This window comes from Ostrinia furnacalis, unplaced genomic scaffold, assembly GCF_004193835.3.
Source record: "Ostrinia furnacalis isolate ACB-3 unplaced genomic scaffold, ASM419383v2 OfSCF0651, whole genome shotgun sequence".
Taxonomy (NCBI): Eukaryota; Metazoa; Arthropoda; class Insecta; order Lepidoptera; family Crambidae; genus Ostrinia; species Ostrinia furnacalis.
Window position 1 is genome coordinate 48,806 of NW_021130890.1, and position 19,553 is coordinate 68,358.

The window sequence follows — 19,553 nt, forward strand, 5'->3', positions numbered from 1 at the left end:
TTATTGAAAGTGTTGCTTTCCTAGTTTTCATAGACTCAAAAGAAGAAAAAGGTTTGGCAGGTTATTTTATTTACTTTTATTTTACAAAATATTGTGGCTTAAAATACCAAAGAAATATTATAAATACATTTTTCCTTTACTTGACATACTTACTAGACTTTTGTTCTTGTTTTTTCATTATATGACAACGTATAAATTCATATTACCTACTTTATTAATAGATTTTAATATTGTTATCTTTTAATTTTGAATAGCAAAGGATGTGAACACTACACATGTGATTCCGATAATATACCCTGTTCTCATAAACGGGATAAGACGTGTTGTTTTCGAATTCATAAGCGTTTCCAAGTAAAAAAACATGATTTTTAGACCAATATAAAGTTTTTTTTTGTATGTTACAACTTTTTTTATTGGACCAAAGAATTCATTTACGTATCCAAACCAAAGAAAGTATCAAGAAGTTTCTTGTAATAAAAAATAAACATTTAAAAATGTCTTTTTGAGTTAAAAATCATGTTTGTTACGGGAAAATCGCATTGAAATACTTTTTACAATAAGAAAACTAAGTTTTATTTACAATAATTTGAGTATTTCTAGTCTGTACATTTATGGGGTTTTCTTGTTCGCATTGATTTTACATTTTATCTTTTTATTTGCCGCCGACTACATGTTTTTTACGGAGATATAATATTTTGATACTACAATAGAAGTCTATTTCATAAAAGTAATAATATATCATTTGATATAATATTTATTAAGAAATATACTGATTTACTGTGAAAATATAACAATACCGACACTGAATGCATCCACATGGAAAGGTTTGGCCAAATTAAAAAAAAATATGTAAAAAAGTGAACAAAAAAAATGAAGTTGTTCAAATTTTTTGTATCAAAATGTAAAAAAATCAAAGCAGATCGTCGTCGGAGTTCTGTTTATCGTATATCTCCTGCAGCTTCTGCTGTTCCTTCACCTTCTTCATCTGTGCGTAGATGGACGCGGCTTTGTAGTTGATCGGCCCGTAGTCTTTCATGTCGGCGTCGGCGTATATGAACTGGTCGTCGGGTCTGAAGGGCTGGAATGTGAAAATTAAAAAAAATATGTAAAAATATGTACAATTCTTTTTACATTTTTTGGGCCTCGGTATTTTCTGGGCAAGTTCGCTCTACCATTATCAATCGCAAGAGCCTATTCCTTTGAAAAATCCTTAATTTTTCTAAGATAGATAGTTGATGAAGAATATTTAGTTAAAACTATTTTGAAGCTTTTTCAAAAGTAATCGTTACCATTAATAATTTTTTTAATTTTGAATATTTGATAGCCAAATATTTTTCTCAAGTTAGGTCACTTAGAAAAAATGTCCATAAGACAAAAAAATCACAAAAATTAGAGGATAATGATTTAGCAAGTATTTTTTTAAATACGAATATTAACTAAGTAATGGTAATATGTGTTAAGTGAAAAACCAAGCGTGAGTTTTTATTAGTCTAAAAAAATTAAAGTACTTTTTTTTAAACAGTTGCAGATAATATTGCACTTTTTTAAATTAATCAGTTAATGTATTAATAAGCAGTGAATTTTAAGCGATTTGGAAATAATTTTGAAATTACCTTATTTTAATAAATGTATGTGTCACTCTTGGTAAAGCGTTCCTAGAAATAGAAAATAATAAAACGTCACAACACTGCGAAATCATGCTTTTAACAGTTTCATAGGCAATTTAATTTCTTCGGAACCATGCTTGGGAAGCAGATAAAATCACTTGGCACATATTACCATAATTTATTTTATTTTTTAAAACAAAAGTTATCTCCATAACTATTTTTTTTGTAAAAAAAATAAACTTGAAAATCAACTTAGTTTTCATCTAAACCTTAAACAGAAAGTATTTTTCTAACAACAAAAGATTAATATAATACCATCTTTTTATAAATTAATATAATACCATTTCTCTTTGCTTGGGCCTTATCGTTTTTAATTTTTTCGTGAAATTAGTATTGATAAATTAGTTAAGAGTCATAAGGCACGTGTCATAACTTATGACACGTGCGCGATAAGATGACACCTGCGTGAAATAGGATTCCCCCTCCCACTACTCCGCATTTCTCCCAAAAAACCCGAATTGAGTAGGCTTTACCCTAAACAAATTTTGTGACGTCACCGTTCACTCAGGTCTCAACTTATCGCGTTGGTGTAGATATACGAGTATACCTAGATCGGATATTCGATTGCATATTTTTATCTTAAGTGAATAATAGAAAACACTTTTTTTATAATCCGCGATTTTGGTTTCTAAGTCACTTTCGCCCGTTACCCATTATCAATCCTTATCGAAATCCGGATTTTAACTGTCTTCGAATCTGGTTTCGATCAAATATCCATAATTTTTGATGCGGTTACACTTTAATATTGTTTAAATAGTCTTATTAAACAATTTGGAAACGTAAAACAATCGAAATCCGTAGATATTGTGCACCAATAGTGACACATCAATTAGGGACTTTATTGAACTCAATTTTTAGCTGTGTTTTAGATGCTTCCATTGCTTAGCCAAGGTAAACTTTAGGTGAATATCCGATCTAGTATTTAGTTATGAATTTGACAACTTACCTCTCAGACATCGATCTCGTTGAATTTGAGTGTGGCGTAGTCACTCCTTTGCTGACTGTGGTTCCCCTTTCTTTGATTGGACGCGCTACCCTTATAACTACTGTTAGTTTCTTTGCTACAGCTATCGCTACCTATAGTGTACGTATCATATAAATGTCTATTAGAATTGACTGTGTTCTTAAACTTCAAATTATGATTGCCTAAAGCTAAATCTGCATACACTAATTTCTTATGTTTAGGTTTGTCTTCCTTAGGACCGACTGTGTTGTAGTTCGGACTGAAATTGTGCTCAGGACCTAGGTTTCTAGTGGAATTTGATATGTAGTTGCCTTTGAGGAGTTGCAAATACGATCTTCTCTCTGATTCATTGTACTCGGGCTCTGGGTAGTCCGGTTTCTCGTAGTTGTCATAAACACCAACACAGGACAGTTTTTCTCTAAGGCTCTCTGATTTTTTTAGACGATTCAGTTTCTGGTTGTTCTTCTCTCTACTTCTGTTCAATGTTTTGGTGTAGTACTGAGTGTCTGCAGGCTGTTGGTATATCAGTGGTCCTATCGTGTTATTGTACGACCTCTCCTGGTCTACAGGAATTCTCTTATCTACTCTTATAGGCTGAAAGTAACAAAAACTGTGATGCTTCTGAAGTGGTATTTGGAAGTTTTTCTTATTTTTCCCTTTCGAGCTTAGGTTAGTAAAATGGTTGCGTTTTTGCATGTACTGCTGTTGTAGTATGTTAGTATTCTGAAAACGAAAATATTAATATGTTAGTAAAATGAGTTGAGGCAAGTGTAAGGGGCGATGGAAGAGAGAAACAAAATAAAAATCAAGAAGCATTGTATACCTGACCGTTTTCTAAACTAGTTAAAGCACTTTGTACTGAATTGCTCCGTCGCACGATCGACCTCTTTGGTATAGGCTTTTCAGCCAGTTTTGGTATTTGTAAAGTCTTATTTGGCGCTATCACTTGCTTCTTTGGCAACCCCACTTTGTTTATACCAGCTTGATCATTCAATTGACTAACTACTGATTTCACTAACGAAGTCGATGGCAGAGTTATCGACAAATTTCTCTTAGGAGTAGCACCGATTATATTTGGTTTGACAAAGTCTGGTTTTTCATCATCTTTCTCTTCATCACTATCGTCTTCAAGTTTCTTATCCCCATCACTTTTGTTCAGTCTTGATTCTGGGATTGTTTTGTCTTTTCTAGGAGGTTTAAGTTTTGAAATATCTTCAGCGGATTTAGAAGATCTGACTGGGGCGTCAACTGTATCGAAGGACTTTGAGAACTTTGTGCTTATTAGTGGCATTGATAGATTGACGTATACGTGATCAGATTTGGCTGGGGAGCTTAATGGAGATATTTTCGTTCTAGGAGCAGGCACTGGTCTATTCAAAGAATTCGTAGATAGATTTATCTGTTCTTTGCTTTCTTCGCACACTTGTATAGAGTCAGTCAAATTTTCGAATTGCTCAACCCCGCTTACATTCGATTTGATCTTCAATAGTGAAGGAAAGTTAGCGTATATTATGTCTTGGTTAAAAACTATATTATCATTATCTGAATCACCTTGACTATCTTTGTTATTGTTAATTTCAGTGAAATTCTCCCCATACTCTGTGTTAGGATAAAACCTTTCAATATTTCGTTTCCTAACGACTCTCATCGATTGAAATTGCGGTGGTTTTCTATGAATATTTCTAGTATTCAATGACGAAAACTTCCTAGTGTTATCTCCATCAGATATTTCTTCATCAATCGTCGGAAATTGCTTTAGAAATGACGTTTGCATCGGAGGCAGGTATGGGTTCAGTAATACAGTTTGGTGTAGAGGGTACATTTGCTGTATAGGTGACAATACTGGTATACCAAATGCTGGGTATTGCGAGTTCGAAGGGGATGTCATGGGATACGGCATTGAGTTCTGCATAAACGGGGGGCAGACCAGTCTTGGCGTGAATGAAGGGTTAGTTGTCAGTTGTTTTTGCAGAGTTTCGATTCCTTTCGCAGTTCTTTGGTTCATGTCGATGACCCTTGGCTGTATCGCTTGTACGGGCTTTGTTACGCATGCCAAAATAAAACATGAAACGAACAAAACAAAAATGTTAAACATGCAACACAATGAGTTAGGCAAAAAATAAATTTAAATAAAAATGAAAAGGGGACAATATTATTTCTATGGTGCAGACAGCACATCAAGCTAAATACCGTGGCATCTTATTTAGTTGTCATAGGTGCTATTTTGTCACAAAAAAATACAGTCTGATGTACTGTCGATTGCACATGTAACTTGAAACTCTTGATAGGTACATTAGTATTAAGTTAAAAGCGGAACTATGTAAATTATGATTTTTTACTAAGCGCGACAAATTCTTTGTTATATTCAACTTTATGGAATGTTATGATATCTCAGATTAAATTATTTTAGAATATTCATAAAATTATTTTACCTTATTTGGAGGTTGCTGTAGGCCATGGAACGGCAGGTTCTCGTAGAGTCCCGGGTTGTCCGCTCCAAGGGTTCCGTTCACAGCATTATCTACGCCATTCGTAGGTGGGCCTGGAAAATTTTCAATATACACATTAATTACATGAAAACATTTTGAGTAAAGCCTAGAATATAACTTGGCTATGACGAACGTATTTTTTCACAAATTCTAATGACCATCTCAAAACTCGCAAAGCATTCCAATTTTTACAGTCAAAGTTACTTAACTAATTTTAATTCTTTCGATTCCTAATAACGTGCATATTGTTCTTTGAGATCATTATGGAATTCATCAATATACAAGTACACCCTACCTAATCAGTGCATTCACTCATACCAAACGTGTATTCTCAAACTAAAAAAAAAAACAAGCAAAACAAAACAAAACCATGCTACTTACTGTCGTCGCCCGGCTTTTTTCGCTTCCTAGTATTCTTCGAAGACGTTTGATCGTTAAAAGGTTTTATTCTAGCACTGGTCGCAATTCGGTCAGGCCTTTTAAATGATACCACTAAAAACATGCGCATTTTAAATATTAATGCAAAACACACACAACATACTATTTTTTCCAAACACATAGTACGCTCTTTTTGCTAAAAATATTCAATATCGAATCTACTTAATTCTCTAGAAAAGAAAAAGAGGTTGTGTATTTGGAAAAAAAATCCAGCAAAATTAAAGAAAAAGCAAAATTATAAGTAAAAGATGCAGGAGACGATGGTAGAGAAAGCGTTTGGTTTCAGAAGTGTGTTGTGATATAGCTTGATGATGTACTAAACAATACATTGATCAAAATGTTACGACATTACAATGATAGTAATACAGTGGATGATTTTTATGAAATCTTTTTATAAATTGTCTAATACATCATCTTTTAAAGTGTGATGAAAAGTGTGTAATGTAATGAACAAAATCTACCTCCTTCTGTTACAATAACATTCGGTGTGTCACTTTGAAATAATGACCTAAGTCTACTCTTTGGTACACTATAGCCTGTTTTGTTCAAATTCATTAAAGATACGGCTCTTTTGTTGGATTTATTGATTTTCTTATATTTTCCACTGTCGTCGGAATCGTCGCTTTTCCTTCTGAAATTCTTAAGAAGGCCAGATACAACGTTTTGTGTGTGTCTCCTTGGCTTACCATTTTTCTTTGAATACTCCGATTTAGGCGGTGTCTTTTCTTCTTCTTTAGTATTTTTCCTTTCAAGAAGTCCCAAATTAGCTTCTTCAGCATCCTTATTTTGATTATTATTATTGTTATTTACAGTTTGCAGTCTAGCTTGATTTTTAGGGCTAAGCGTGTGGTTTGAATTTACATGAACCAGAACTCCAGGCTTCACAGGCCATTTGCTAGGCGTCACTACAGTTTGTGCTTTATTTCCTTCAACTTTTGGTTCAGTTTTGGGAGTTTGTGCAGTTTCATTTTCTTCACTGGATTTTATAGTGGCTTCCAGTTGTGATAGGTTTGCTTGCAAGCTGCTTGTTACCGGTTGTTCTTTGAATTTATTCATTTCTAGGCTGTGTGGGTAGCTGGAGTCGACTAATCTAGTCCTGTCTGAAGACTTAGGACTGAACGATAGGTTTAATCGTGGTGATAAAGCAGGCAAAGCTTGTGATATAATTGACTGAGCTATCGACACCTCGTTTATACAGCTACCATCCGGACTGAATGAAATAAAACATGGAAAGAAACAAAACGATGTTAAGATGAGGCGAGTTAAAAATGAAAACTGTTAAACATAATAGTCGTGATTATTATTGACTGATTTTTGTATGAACTTGTAGGTAAGGAAATTTTTTATCTTGCTCAATTTGTAATTGTCACTATCATAAATGCCTATAAATAGGCATCATATGATCATACTTAATAATGCGTATCATTGTAAACCTTGAAAGATAAAAATATTATATCACATCGTAATACTTTGATAATGCAATGCGTGTCAGCTATCACAGAACAAAGTTTATCATAGAGCAACATTAGATCTCCGAAAAATTATCGAAATATTAAAATATAAGCAAAAATCTGTCAATAATGTCATTGTAAATGAGTAAAAAACCAAAACAAATCTATAACAAAACACAAAAATATGAATTTATAATACGAACTCGAGATTATTGGTTTTATAAAATTGCATAAAAATAAAACGTACATAATAACAAGATAAGAATAGTAATACATTTTAATACGTGTTACAAAAGAAAAGAAAATAAATAAATAGATACAAACAGTCTAGAAGAATGCTTTCCACAGCATACATGCATTTTTATTTCAAAATACAGTAACAATTTTTGTTCAACACTACTTCAAATTCTACTTAAAAACCACACAAAGTTTATTCAACTTTATACGAAAAATAGCCAAAGAGCGTCAAAAAATAAGAAAGCATTCTCCATCTATCAAAGAAAACGATACGAAATATAAACGGTTATTTGTTAGTAAGATATACCTGAACTATTTATTGTTGTCAGTCTGAGTACATCAGGGGTTAATGCGGTTAGGAACCTACAAAAATAACCAGTTATAATAAACAAATATATAAAAATATACCCTGTTATATAACCAGGAACCCGTGTTAGTATGTTTAGAGTTTATGAGAACATGCTACTAGAATTCTAATGTTTAGTTGTATCTAAACTTTGCTAGGATTAGTCAGACGTTTTGACCTTGAAATGAAGAAAACTATCAGCCGTTGGTCCAAGCATTTAGCAATATTACAGGCGAAAACCAAACTCGTAGGTACTGGAAAATATATGACCTTGAAATGGGTACTATCAGAGGAGACCGCGTTGGAGGCATCGACAACGTATGCCAAGAATCTGCCCGGACCAAGGGCGTAGCTGAAAATGTCCATATCTAACTAAATATAAGACTAGAAATAAATATATAAATTAAAATATAGTTCTAAGTCCGTCCACTAACGAACACTACTGTTGAAATACTAGAAGAAAATAAAGAAGAAAAAAGATAATAAATAAAATTACTATAGACTCCTAAGATAATAATAATGCTTGTTGTATACAGTGTGAGTCACGTTAAAGTGTACATATGAAAATAGATGAAACTAGACCTATTTTTATCGACAAAAAAGAGGTCAAAAAATTTTTGAGTTTTTTTTTTAATTTTTTGTAGAATTTTTTTTCTTCCAATTACTTATTGTAAAGAAAACGTAATAACTATTAAACTAAGCGGTATATCCTGATAAAATAAAAACAGTAATAATGCTAAATAACAGGCAATACTAAAAAAATACATAAAATACATAAAAAAGGCCATCAAATAATAAAAAATTAAACTTTTTGAAAAAAATCTGCTTCTAAATTCGTGTTTTTTTGGTTATTTGATAAATTTCTCCAAAAAATGCCCCTATAACCGGTGGTTTTTATTACTTTGTATTATTCTCTATCGTATTACCTTCGTAAAACCAAAAATCGCATGTCTATCCCTATCACAACGTTTGCAATGATCGTTTGAACAAAGGCCTGCCACAACATTTTTCTCCGCTACAGTTAGAGACAATTTTAATTTTAACTAAAATGCTTATTTTACTTTGAAATCTTTTTGCATTTTTTGGAGAAATTTATCAAATAACCAAAAAAACACGAATTTTTAAGCAGATTTTTTTCAAAAAGTATCATTTTTTATTATTTGTTGGCCTTTTTTGTGTATTTTATGTATTTTTTTAGTATTGCCTGTTATTTAGCATTGTTACTGCTTTTATTTTATCAGGATATACCGCTTAGTTTAAAAGTTATTACGTTTTCTTTACAATAAGTAATTGGAAGAAAAAAAATTCTATAAAAAATTAAAAAAAAAACTCAAAAATTTTTTGACCTCTTTTTTGTCGATAAAAATAGGTCTAGTTTCATCTATTTTCATATGTACACTTTAACGTGACTCACACTGTATTTTGTAAAGTTATTCTAATAAAATAATAATAAAATAAATAAACCTTAAATGTACAACCCACGTCATAGTGTTGATTGTTTAACATTTCTAAAATTAGTAGTTTTATCACAGTTCATTATTAATTATTTATTTTCTAAACTATGCTTCATTTAATTTCTAAAAATGCTATGAATTCTATCATCTATAAAGTAATTTTGAAAATGAGACGTTTTTCAAATTAGATTTCTGAGAAAATTTTATAAAATTATATAAAAATTCTAAACCAAACTTACTTTTCCCTCTCTTCGAGTTCCACCGGGTTATTGTCTGTTTGTTTGTTTTTAATGTTAGTCGCGTGAAATGTGTCGTTAGGGCAGCGTCCGGGAAAAAATAAACAACAAAAACAAAACAATTAGTTTTGGCAAAACAAAACGCAAACATGTTATTGCTGGAGACGGCACGAACAACATTGATACAATTGGAGTTTTTAGTTTCTTTCGTCAAAAGAAAAATTTCGTTATTTACATAACTTAATTAATTTAATTTCAGTTACGTTGTAAAACATAATGCTACTATTTGTTGAAAAGATTTATATAAAAACTAAAAACTCTCTTTTGCTATGTTTTGATAAACAAATGTTAATGGTAACTACATCTGGACGAAGGCAAGTACTTATGGGAATGGCTATTATTTTACAAATGGGGTGATGCTACAAAATTTATTAATATGTAACACATAATTAGGAGACGAACAAATCAAAATACAGTAAAGATAGCTCTACACAGAAAAAAAATGTAAATTTTAGTCATCATAATCTCGAATAATTAAGTAAATCACTCAACGACTATTATTATAATTATTAAACTCCTGTTATCAATACAATCACAAAGATCAAAGCCAATGAAATGTACGTGAAAACTTGAATTTTACAGACAAACAAAAAAATACAGCAACGAAACAAACGACCCAGTCATCGTAGATTAAAAAAAATGATTGCCAGAATGCGTAAATCTTTCCCAGAATTTATAAACGATTGCCAGAATGCGTAAATTGTTTCAAAATTTATAAAACAAGTGAACCTACATTTGGATTTGGCTCGCATCCGCCGACAGACGCAGATGATGATGATGCACAGGATCACGGTGATCACGAGTACCGCCAGCGCGATGCCTCCGATCAGGATCAGCTTGTGTTGGTCGCGCCACCACGGGACGATGCCTAGAGATTTAAAATAATGATAACTTGTTAACATTTAACTAAGTAGACAGTCTTATGGTGAATGAAGATCAAAATAGATTTGAACTGGTAGTTCGTTGCTTAAATATTGAGTTATTGTCGCCAAATTTTGTCGATATAATTATGATTTTTATGTCTCGATCATCATTTGAACAGTCCAATTTCACAAAAAACGCCATAAAACTTTCCAATGCATTGATCTTGAAAATAATTTTGTTCTACCTATATTTTTGTGTTTAATTGTTTCTACGGATTCCTTGTCCACTTACCAAAACTTCCTAAGTTAGCTATAATAGAAAACATTGAATGAAATTCAGAAGTTCATTTCCCAAGCACCAATTTAATGTAAGACAAAACTATATTACTCATTCAAGATGCTTATAAAATACATTGTAGTGTCCCAGAACATGTAAACTATTCTGGCAAGATTTTTTACTTGTTTAAACCAACCTGGCACGTCCATCTCGCATCTCGTCATGCCGACGGTGTTGTTGGCGTAGCACAGATACGTCCTGTAGACGTCGACGCTCGTGCTTAGCTTGAGGAAACTCTGGGAGCCTGACTGACGTATCTCCTCGTACGTCAGACTGTCGTTGTCGTTTTCCAGCTTCCAGACGAATGAGACCTTGAATTTAGAGGTTAGTTTTAGTACTTATCTATGGTAATAAAGTGGTCATACTTACCAGAGTAAATACAAACGAGTAGGTCATCTTCATAGAAACTGACAAAATTTAGCGTGGATTAGCGGGGAGCCAGTCGTGGTTGCGCCGAATTTTGTCAGTGTGTGCGTGCGCGCCGCATATGTATTGGCGCGCTCACATACAAACCGCGCTCGGTGCGTTTCTATGAAGATTACCTACTCATTTGTATTTGTATACTCTGTACCTACATCTTAAATTATTAAGTAATTTATAATAATAAACTCACCTCTGATGGATTAGCATGTGCCGTGCAAACCAAAACTGGGTCGCCATTGATTGTAGTTTTCTTAATTCCACATGCAGGAACATCTGAAAAAGAATAAACAAAAATAATGAAACTTGAACTGAACATATCTGAGGAAGTTTGCAAATGGTTACCTGTTACCTACTTCTTTTAGAGAAAAGCTGTAGTGAATAATTTAACGAAAAAAAAAATTACTGGTGATTTCAATCAAACACTTTGCAACCAACGTTGTTCAATACCTAGCTTGACATTTAGTTTGCAAGAATACTAAATTCTATTGACATTTACTATAAAAAACAATCTGATATCAGTTAAGATTGCTTATTTCTGTTTTTGTGTCATACAAACTTGTAAACAAAACCAGTTTTAACATACTTACACATAACATCCAAAAACACAGTAGTATTGACTGATCCGTGTCTGTTATACGCCTCGCAGACGTAATGGCCGCCGTCCTTCCTCTGCACGGGGCCTAGCAGGAGGGTGTTAGAGGAGGACAGTATGAGCGAGTTGTTGGTGTGCTCCCTCGCAGCACTCTTGCTGGAATGCTCCCGCCGCCAGGAGAAACTTGGCATGGGGAATCCTCTGGAAGTGAAAAAGTTTTTGTTTAAGTTCATAGATGGATGGGTAAAATGTTTATTTCCGAAACACTTGACATTCAGCAAAAAGTGTAAAACAGTGAAACAAACAATAATTGTAGAAGAAGAAAGTAGTGATTTTAGAAAAATAAGAAAAATCCTGCGTTATGATGTGACTTTCAAGAATCCTTTCTTAGTTGATAAAGCCTTATGACTCTCTGCGTATTTTTAAGCGCAATCTGTTTAGTGATTTGAGCTGTGTGTTGATAGGTCAGTTAGTAATAATATTCCTTTCATAGTATGTACATATTTTATACCTTGCAGAGCAGACGACTTTAGCAGGTATCTCGTTTTCAATGACCGACACAACCTTTGGCGAAACTGTAATGTTTTCTGGTTCATCTGAAAATGAATGAAAAATATCCAGTTATTTTGCATAATATTTTTAGGGACTTCTTACATCTACAACGGGTACATTGGGTTGTATACGTATAAAATATTGAACTACATAGTTGCACCTGCTACTTTGTTGGGATAGATCACTCAAATTCAAATTTTTCAGTAATTTTTAGTAGGTTTCAGTAGTTGAATTTTTCAGTAGTTTTTATGTGAAAGTTCACCATATTAAAAACTAGCTGACCTATACGTAGCAGACTATCCGTAGTTTATTAGATAAACTGAAACCTTCACTCAATTTTGGGTAGTCGGGAAAAACATAATGTTATCTCCGTATCAAATGCCATCAAAATCAGTTCAGCCGTGTCTTAGTTACAAATGGTTTAACTTTGAACTTACATTCCACAGCAAACTTGGTGGTGCTATTAACGGGGGGCCCGGCGTCGTTGCGAGACGAGCGGCACGTGTAGCGCGCGGTGTCGGCCGCACGGTCCAGCACTCGCCCAGGCCACGCTGACATGTTCCAGTGCTGTGATAGAAAGGATATTAATAAAGTTTACATTTCGTACTCCTTCGATTCAAAACCCAGTCTTGAACAGAGACTTGACACGATTGATTTTTCTTAGTATTCTGATCGGCTGCCTTAGATGCAAGTTACTCATGTAGTAGAGGTATTGTTCTTGCAACTCACAAAGGCGAGTGAGCTTTAGACATTACACTATCGTCATGTGCATGTACACGTATACACACAAGACGATAGTGTAATGTCTATCAAAACGTTTGAAAAATAAACAGTAGCGAGCCACCACACATGTAAAGCTCACTCGCCTTCATGAATTGCAACAACTATAACCAAACAGTTGTAAAGTATACCCGAATCCCAAAACTCCTTTGGGCGCTCCTACTACAATTTTAAACTGAACTTAGATGATCATGTCAGCTTAAGCAAGTCCATTGCTAAACATAACCCTTTTCCAAGGAACGATGCAAAGCACAATATCCCGTTTTCTAAAATAACTAAAATTCGTTATGAATTCTCCATTGACCAGAATCATTGAACTAGCAACAATTTGTAACTAAAGCCTGGTCCGTGAGCACGTAGTAGGATGGGTAGCTTGGGGTCATTGGACAAAATTCTACGTGCTCACGGACCAGGCTTTAGCATGATCTAAAACTAAGCAAAAAACTTACCAAAGTAGACTCCGTAGCCTCAAAATCGTTCCTATTGACTTGCGGCTCAATCTTCCTGGTGACCACGTAGTAGCGGTCGTTCTTCTCATCGATGACCTGTCCGTCTTTGAGCCACTGCACGCTGCACAGCGGCGCACATTCGACGGTGCAGGAGAGCGATATATTCTGCAAAATCAAAAATATTTATTCAGTTTAGACCACAAGTGGCACTTATGATATATATATACATGTTCAGCAGTGGTCAGTCACTTCATATATATATATATATACACACACACGAGTAACATGGCAAAATATATATAGGTATCGCGCTCAACTCAGTCGGTGCCTGAGGTATGGGAGCAGGGTTTTTCATCAACATCATCATCATCATCATTTCAGCCACAGGACGTCCACTGCTGAACATAGGCCTCTCCCAATGACTTCCACATCGCACGGTTGGCAGCATCCAGCGCCTTCCTGCTACTACTAGGTCAAAGTCAAAGTCAAAGTCAAAATTTCTTTATTTGTTTGGACTAATAAATAGTTCTTACAAATCGTCATTTTGCTCTTAAGGAGCCTCTACATGTCTCATAATCTTTTTACCCTACCAGCGCTTCGAGACCAACATTTGGCAAGTGCTGAGAAGAAGCGCCGCAACAAACTCAGTCACCAACTCGGTCATCGGTCCACCTTGGGGTGGACATCTCACGCCGCGTTTTCCGGTACTCCAGAACCTTGCTGCCCCATCAGCCGTCAGTTCTGCGTACTATGTGCCCTGCCCATTGCCACTTCAGCTTGCTAATCCGTCGGGATAGGGTGTTTTTGTGACGGTGAAATGATGTCAGCGGGACTTCAGATTTGTATGCTCTGTTGTTGTTAGTCACATGGGCGTACCCAGCTTCTGGTCGACTTCCAGCTGCCCCATTGGGTACGCCCATACTATGTCATGTCATAATATAGTAATGTTATGTGTTGCCCCTTCTGTGTCGCTCCCTTACCTCAGGCACTTTTATTGCTGGTTCCTAAAACATCTTTAATTTTTTTAATATAAATGTAGATTTGCGTCAGCTTGAATATTTTTGAGTTATTATTTGTCTTCGCTAATCTGTCCATATGTGTTTATTAACTTACCTGTGATTTGTACAAAGCCCCGCTGTAATGGTTCATTGCATACTTGAAGCTTGGTGGAGCTGAAAATAATAAAAAATGAAATATTAATAACGTAAGAGACATTAATAATACCAGAAATGCATATAAAAACTAATACCAAAAAGACTGAATTATCCACAAACAGCATTATAGCAAATCAATCTGTAGATATCAAATAAAAATAAAATAATCAAGACCCGTCAAAAAAACTATTGATTTTTTTTTCAGAACAGTACTTAAATGGATGATCCTGAAAGCGACTAGGTACTTTATAGACTGAATCGACAGTTTAGTCGCTTAACAAAGCAAATTATAGGATTTAACTTATTATCTTATATTTTACTTATCTTACCTAAAACATCAATAGCCACAGAGGCCAGCTCCCCCTCCCCTCCTGCGTTGGACCCTCGACAGGAGAAGGTGGTTCTGTGGTCTAAGGTCACCGGATCGATCGTCCAGTTCTGAGAAACTATGTCGGGCACTGGCCGGCCTCCACGGTGCCAGCGGAATCTGGAAGAAGGAAAAATCATCATCATTAGAGTAGGCGCACACCGTTGATTTTTAGTTGGCCGATAGTTGAGCCCGATTTTAAATTGTATGAAGAATCGGTCAAATCGAATCGGCGTAGTGTGCGTACTGCCATACATGCCCACACTGATCAACTGCCCGACTAAACTATCGACCGACGAAAAATCAACGGTGTGCGCCTACTCTTAGCCAGTTAGTCTCTATAGCAGAATGACGTCTCTCATTAAGCCTGGAAGAAATTGACGTCAATTTAAGTTCATATTTATGAGTATTGAGGACTTGAATGTCAGACAGACTCAATAAACAATTTGCCAGAATGCTTAAATTTTCTTTTTAACGCATTTCAGTCCAACCAGAAAGATTTATTCCAACAAAAAAACTAAAAGCTATACGATCCAAGTTTTTATTATTAAGCATTGAGAGTCTTAATACTTCAAGGTCAGCCAGACTCGATTAACTATTTGCCAGAATACGTACCTACATTTTCTTTTTAATGAATTTCAGTTCAACTAGAAACGTTTGTTCCAAAAAAAATATATAAAAAGCTACTGCGATACAAGTTTTTATTTATTCATCATCATCATCAACAGCTCTTTACAGTCCACTTCTGGACTATGAACCTCCTCCACTATAGTGGAGGGTTTTGCCATAATCCCCACGCTTGGCAGGTGGGTTGGAGATCGCAGTTTTTCAGAGAGAGCTGCTGCCCGTTCTCTGTTTGATGTGTAGTCCCTAAGTCGCCTACTACTACTAATACGACACCCTCGGGAAGAGTAGGGGTTGGTGACAAATGTATTCTACTATGCCGTCACCACACGGCTTTATTAAGTACCTAGTGCAAAATACTTGTAAATCCTTCTTCTTCATCCATTGTAATGGTAATAAATGTTTTATTTTTCTTCGTAGAATGATCATTGAACTTACCTATGAACTTCCGGCCGTCCCTTCTCCTTGATACTACAGCTCAGTACGAGGCTCTTTCCCTTCACCACTCGCCACGGGGAGTATGTCAGCTTCGCCGGCCCGGGCGGGTCTGAACAAAACAATTAGTTTACATACGAGTAACTATAAAACGAAATCGGGTGAGGGTATACAGGGTGGAATTTTGTAATGCCACCTGGAGGGAAAGTACTCTTAATATTGTAGATAAAAAAATGCTCTCAAAGAAAACATTCCTTTATTTTTGAAAAGAAAGAGAACTGCATTAAAAGATTTTTTTTTTAATTATAACAACCGTTTTTATTTAACAAAGTACAAGATATTTACTTATAATTTAAAAGTAAATTTAAAACTGGAAGGGTATAAATTTATTTTGATCATCGATTTTGAACTTACCACATAGTCCAGTCATTACGTACATTCAAAAAAGAAAATGAATTTGCGCTNATACAAAACTTTGCGCGCAAAAAGCAAATCTAGTATGAAAATTATCAAACTTCTAATGCTCGTAACTCAGTTCAGACTGAGTTTAGAGGTATACATGTCATAGTAAGTTTGGTTTATTACACTATTTTGTAATCAAAAAACAAGGTTTGGTCGATGGCCGCGCGAAGAAAAAAAGACGCCAATTTCCGGCATTGTCTTTTGACTAGTGATGAAGATTTTCTTGTTTTAGTAGTGTGGATTGTAACAATATACATAGTGACATATTTTAGGAAGTTATAGGTGATCATTGTGGGTCGATCTTAAACTCTTCTGAGCATTATGGAATATTAATAAAATTGTCCCAAAGCAGTGGTAGGGTTAATACTGGGACGTGTAAAAGTGCTTTTTAAAAGCCTATTTGCAAAAATAAGTTTTATGGGTTTTTTTTAGTTTCATAATAAAATTTACCTCGGATGGATTAGCATGTGCCGTGCAAACCAAAACTGGGTCGCCATTGATTGTAGTTTTCTTAATTCCACATGCAGGAACATCTGAAAAAGAATAATAAAAATAATGAAACTTGAACTGAAAATATCTGAGGAGGTTTGCAATTTTTTTTTGAGTTTGGTTACCTGTTACTTCTTTTAGAGAAAAATGTACTGAATAATTTAACGAAAAAAAAATACTGGTGATTCCTATCAAACCCTTTGCAATCAACGTTGTTCAATAGCTTAGACCTATATTAGTTTGCAAGAATGCTAAATTCTACTAACACAGGCTATAAAAAACAATCTGATTCAGTAACATTGCTTATTTCTGTTGTCGTGTCATAAAAACTTGTAAACAAGCAGTGGTAAGGTTAATACTGGGACGTGTAAAAGTGCTTTTTTAAAGCCTATTTGCGGAAATAAATGAGTACAAAACCACAGTTTTAACATACTTACACATAACATCCAAAAACACAGTAGTGTTGACAGATCCGTGTCTGTTATACGCCTCGCAGACGTAATGGCCGCCGTCCTTCCTCTGCACGGGGCCTAGCAGGAGGGTGTTAGAGGAGGATAGTATGAGCGAGTTGTTGGTGTGGTCCCTCGCAGCACTCTTGCTGGAATGCTCCCGCCGCCAGGAGAAACTTGGCATGGGGAATCCTCTGGAAGTGAAAGAGTTTCATAGTAGACTAGCTGACCCGGCGAACTTCGTAACGCCTATGTGCACCAGAGATGGAATTGTATAAAGCAAACGTATCCATTTTACAGTTCATAACGTACGATAAAATCTGTTTAACAAAGCGTGTGACAGTGGAATAATCGTACGTTCTGAACTGTCAAATGAATACAATCGCTTTACACAATAATTGCACCTAAAATGTAAAATTCTCATGGTGAAGTTTCGGAGTATATTCAATACAAACAAACAATCAAAAATCTTTCCTCTTTATTAATACTACTAGTCTAGAAAAAGACTTTACCTCGCAGAGCACACGACTTTAGCTGGTATCTCGTTTTCGATGACTGACACAACCTTCGGTGAAACTGTAATGTTTTCTGGTTCATCTGAAAAATAAACAAAAAGTTATTTCCTACTTGTGTGTAAAATTGGAGGCTCAATATTAACGTGCTAACATAAATATAAAACTAGTTAACACTCGGGACTCCGTTCGCGTAGGTACGACTGAGAAGAAGAATACTTTCTAAAAGCCTTTGAATTTTCATAATAATCATTGAAAACAACAAGTTTTATTTCCCGAGTTTCATCCCCTTAATCCAAGGTTGAAGAGGTTTGAAAAAGAGTCCATGCTAGACCTAAATCTATCTTGATATTAAGTTTAAGAGTACTGTACTGTACTGGAGGTAGCAAATAAACAACACTTACATTCCACAGCAAACTTGGTGGTGCTATTAACAGGGGGCCCGGCGTCGTTGCGGGACGAGCGGCACGTGTAGCGCGCGGTGTCGGCCGCCCGGTCCAGCACTCGCCCAGGCCACGCTGACATGTTCCAGTGCTGTGATAGAAAGGATAATAAATAAATATCCTTGGACATTTTACACTGCGCTTCTAGTCCCAAACTAAGCAAAGCTTGTAATATGGGTACTAGACAACGGATATAAACATACTTTAATACTTTTTTTTTGGAAATACATACATAATTATACATAGTAAACACCCAGTCCAATACAAACAAATATGTTCATGCACACAAATGTTTGTATTGTGCGGGAATCGAACCCGCAACCTCCGGAATAGTAGTCCGTTTCGAACCACTACACCAAATGGCCGACTAAATAAATATTAATAAAGTTTATCTTTCGTACTCCTGCGATTCAAAACCCAGTCTTGAATAGATACTTGACACGATTTTTCTTAGTTTTCGGATCGGCTGCCTTAGATGCAAGTTACTCATGTAGTAGAGGTATTGTTCTTGCAACTCACGAAGGCAAGTGAGCTTTAGACATTACACTATCGTCATGTGCATGTACACGTATACACACAAGACGATAGTGTAATGTCTATCAAAAATTTTGAAAAATGAACAGTAGCGAGCCACCACACATGTAAAGCTTACTCGCCTTCATGAATTGCAACAACTATAACCAAACAGTTGTAAAATATACCCTTTGATTTGTTCCGCTCGAGTAAGTCCCAAAACACCTATTGGACTCCCCTACTATAATTATTAAACTGAACTTGGATGATCATGTCAGCTTAAGACAGTCCATTGCTAAACACACATAACCCTTTTCCAAGGAAGGCCGCAAAGCACAATATCCCGTTTTTTCATTCAGGCACTGGACTAGCAACAATTTGCTATCACCATAATAAAAAACTAAGCAAAAAACTTACCAAAGTAGACTCCGTAGCCTCAAAATCGTTCCTATTGACTTGCGGCTCAATCTTCCTGGTGACCACGTAGTAGCGGTCGTTCTTCTCATCGATGACCTGCCCGTCTTTGAGCCACTGCACGCTGCAGAGCGGCGCACATTCTACGGTGCAGGAGAGCGATATATTCTGCAAAGGGAAAAAACGTTTATAGGTCTAGTCTAACTTAGTACCTGAGGTATGGGAGCAGGGTGTTTGTCATCATCATCATCATCATTTCAGCCACAGGACGTCCACTGCTGAACAAAGGCCTCCTCAATGACCTCCACATCGCACGGTTGGCAGCGGCCTGCATCCAGCGCCTTCCTGCTACC

General features: G+C 35.5%; 1 protein-coding gene across 1 annotated transcript in view; it reads right to left on the reverse strand.

Annotated features, from left to right (window-relative positions):
* Nucleotides 1–988: 988 nt before the first annotated feature.
* Nucleotides 989–19,553, reverse strand: part of nrm (neuromusculin) — a 194,256-nt gene continuing 175,691 nt past the window's right edge. The window contains exons 15-28 of the mRNA XM_028323573.1: nt 19,204–19,368; nt 18,235–18,364; nt 17,831–17,915; nt 11,553–11,758; nt 11,156–11,238; nt 10,679–10,853; nt 10,076–10,210; nt 9,286–9,319; nt 6,020–6,768; nt 5,502–5,612; nt 5,064–5,173; nt 3,455–4,669; nt 2,614–3,354; nt 989–1,078 (exon numbers count right to left, since the gene is read on the reverse strand). Of these exons, the coding sequence (XP_028179374.1) occupies nt 2,617–3,354; nt 3,455–4,669; nt 5,064–5,173; nt 5,502–5,612; nt 6,020–6,768; nt 9,286–9,319; nt 10,076–10,210; nt 10,679–10,853; nt 11,156–11,238; nt 11,553–11,758; nt 17,831–17,915; nt 18,235–18,364; nt 19,204–19,368 (3,936 nt within the window). The 3' untranslated portion in view covers nt 989–1,078; nt 2,614–2,616. The remainder of the gene's footprint in view (nt 1,079–2,613; nt 3,355–3,454; nt 4,670–5,063; nt 5,174–5,501; nt 5,613–6,019; nt 6,769–9,285; nt 9,320–10,075; nt 10,211–10,678; nt 10,854–11,155; nt 11,239–11,552; nt 11,759–17,830; nt 17,916–18,234; nt 18,365–19,203; nt 19,369–19,553) is intronic.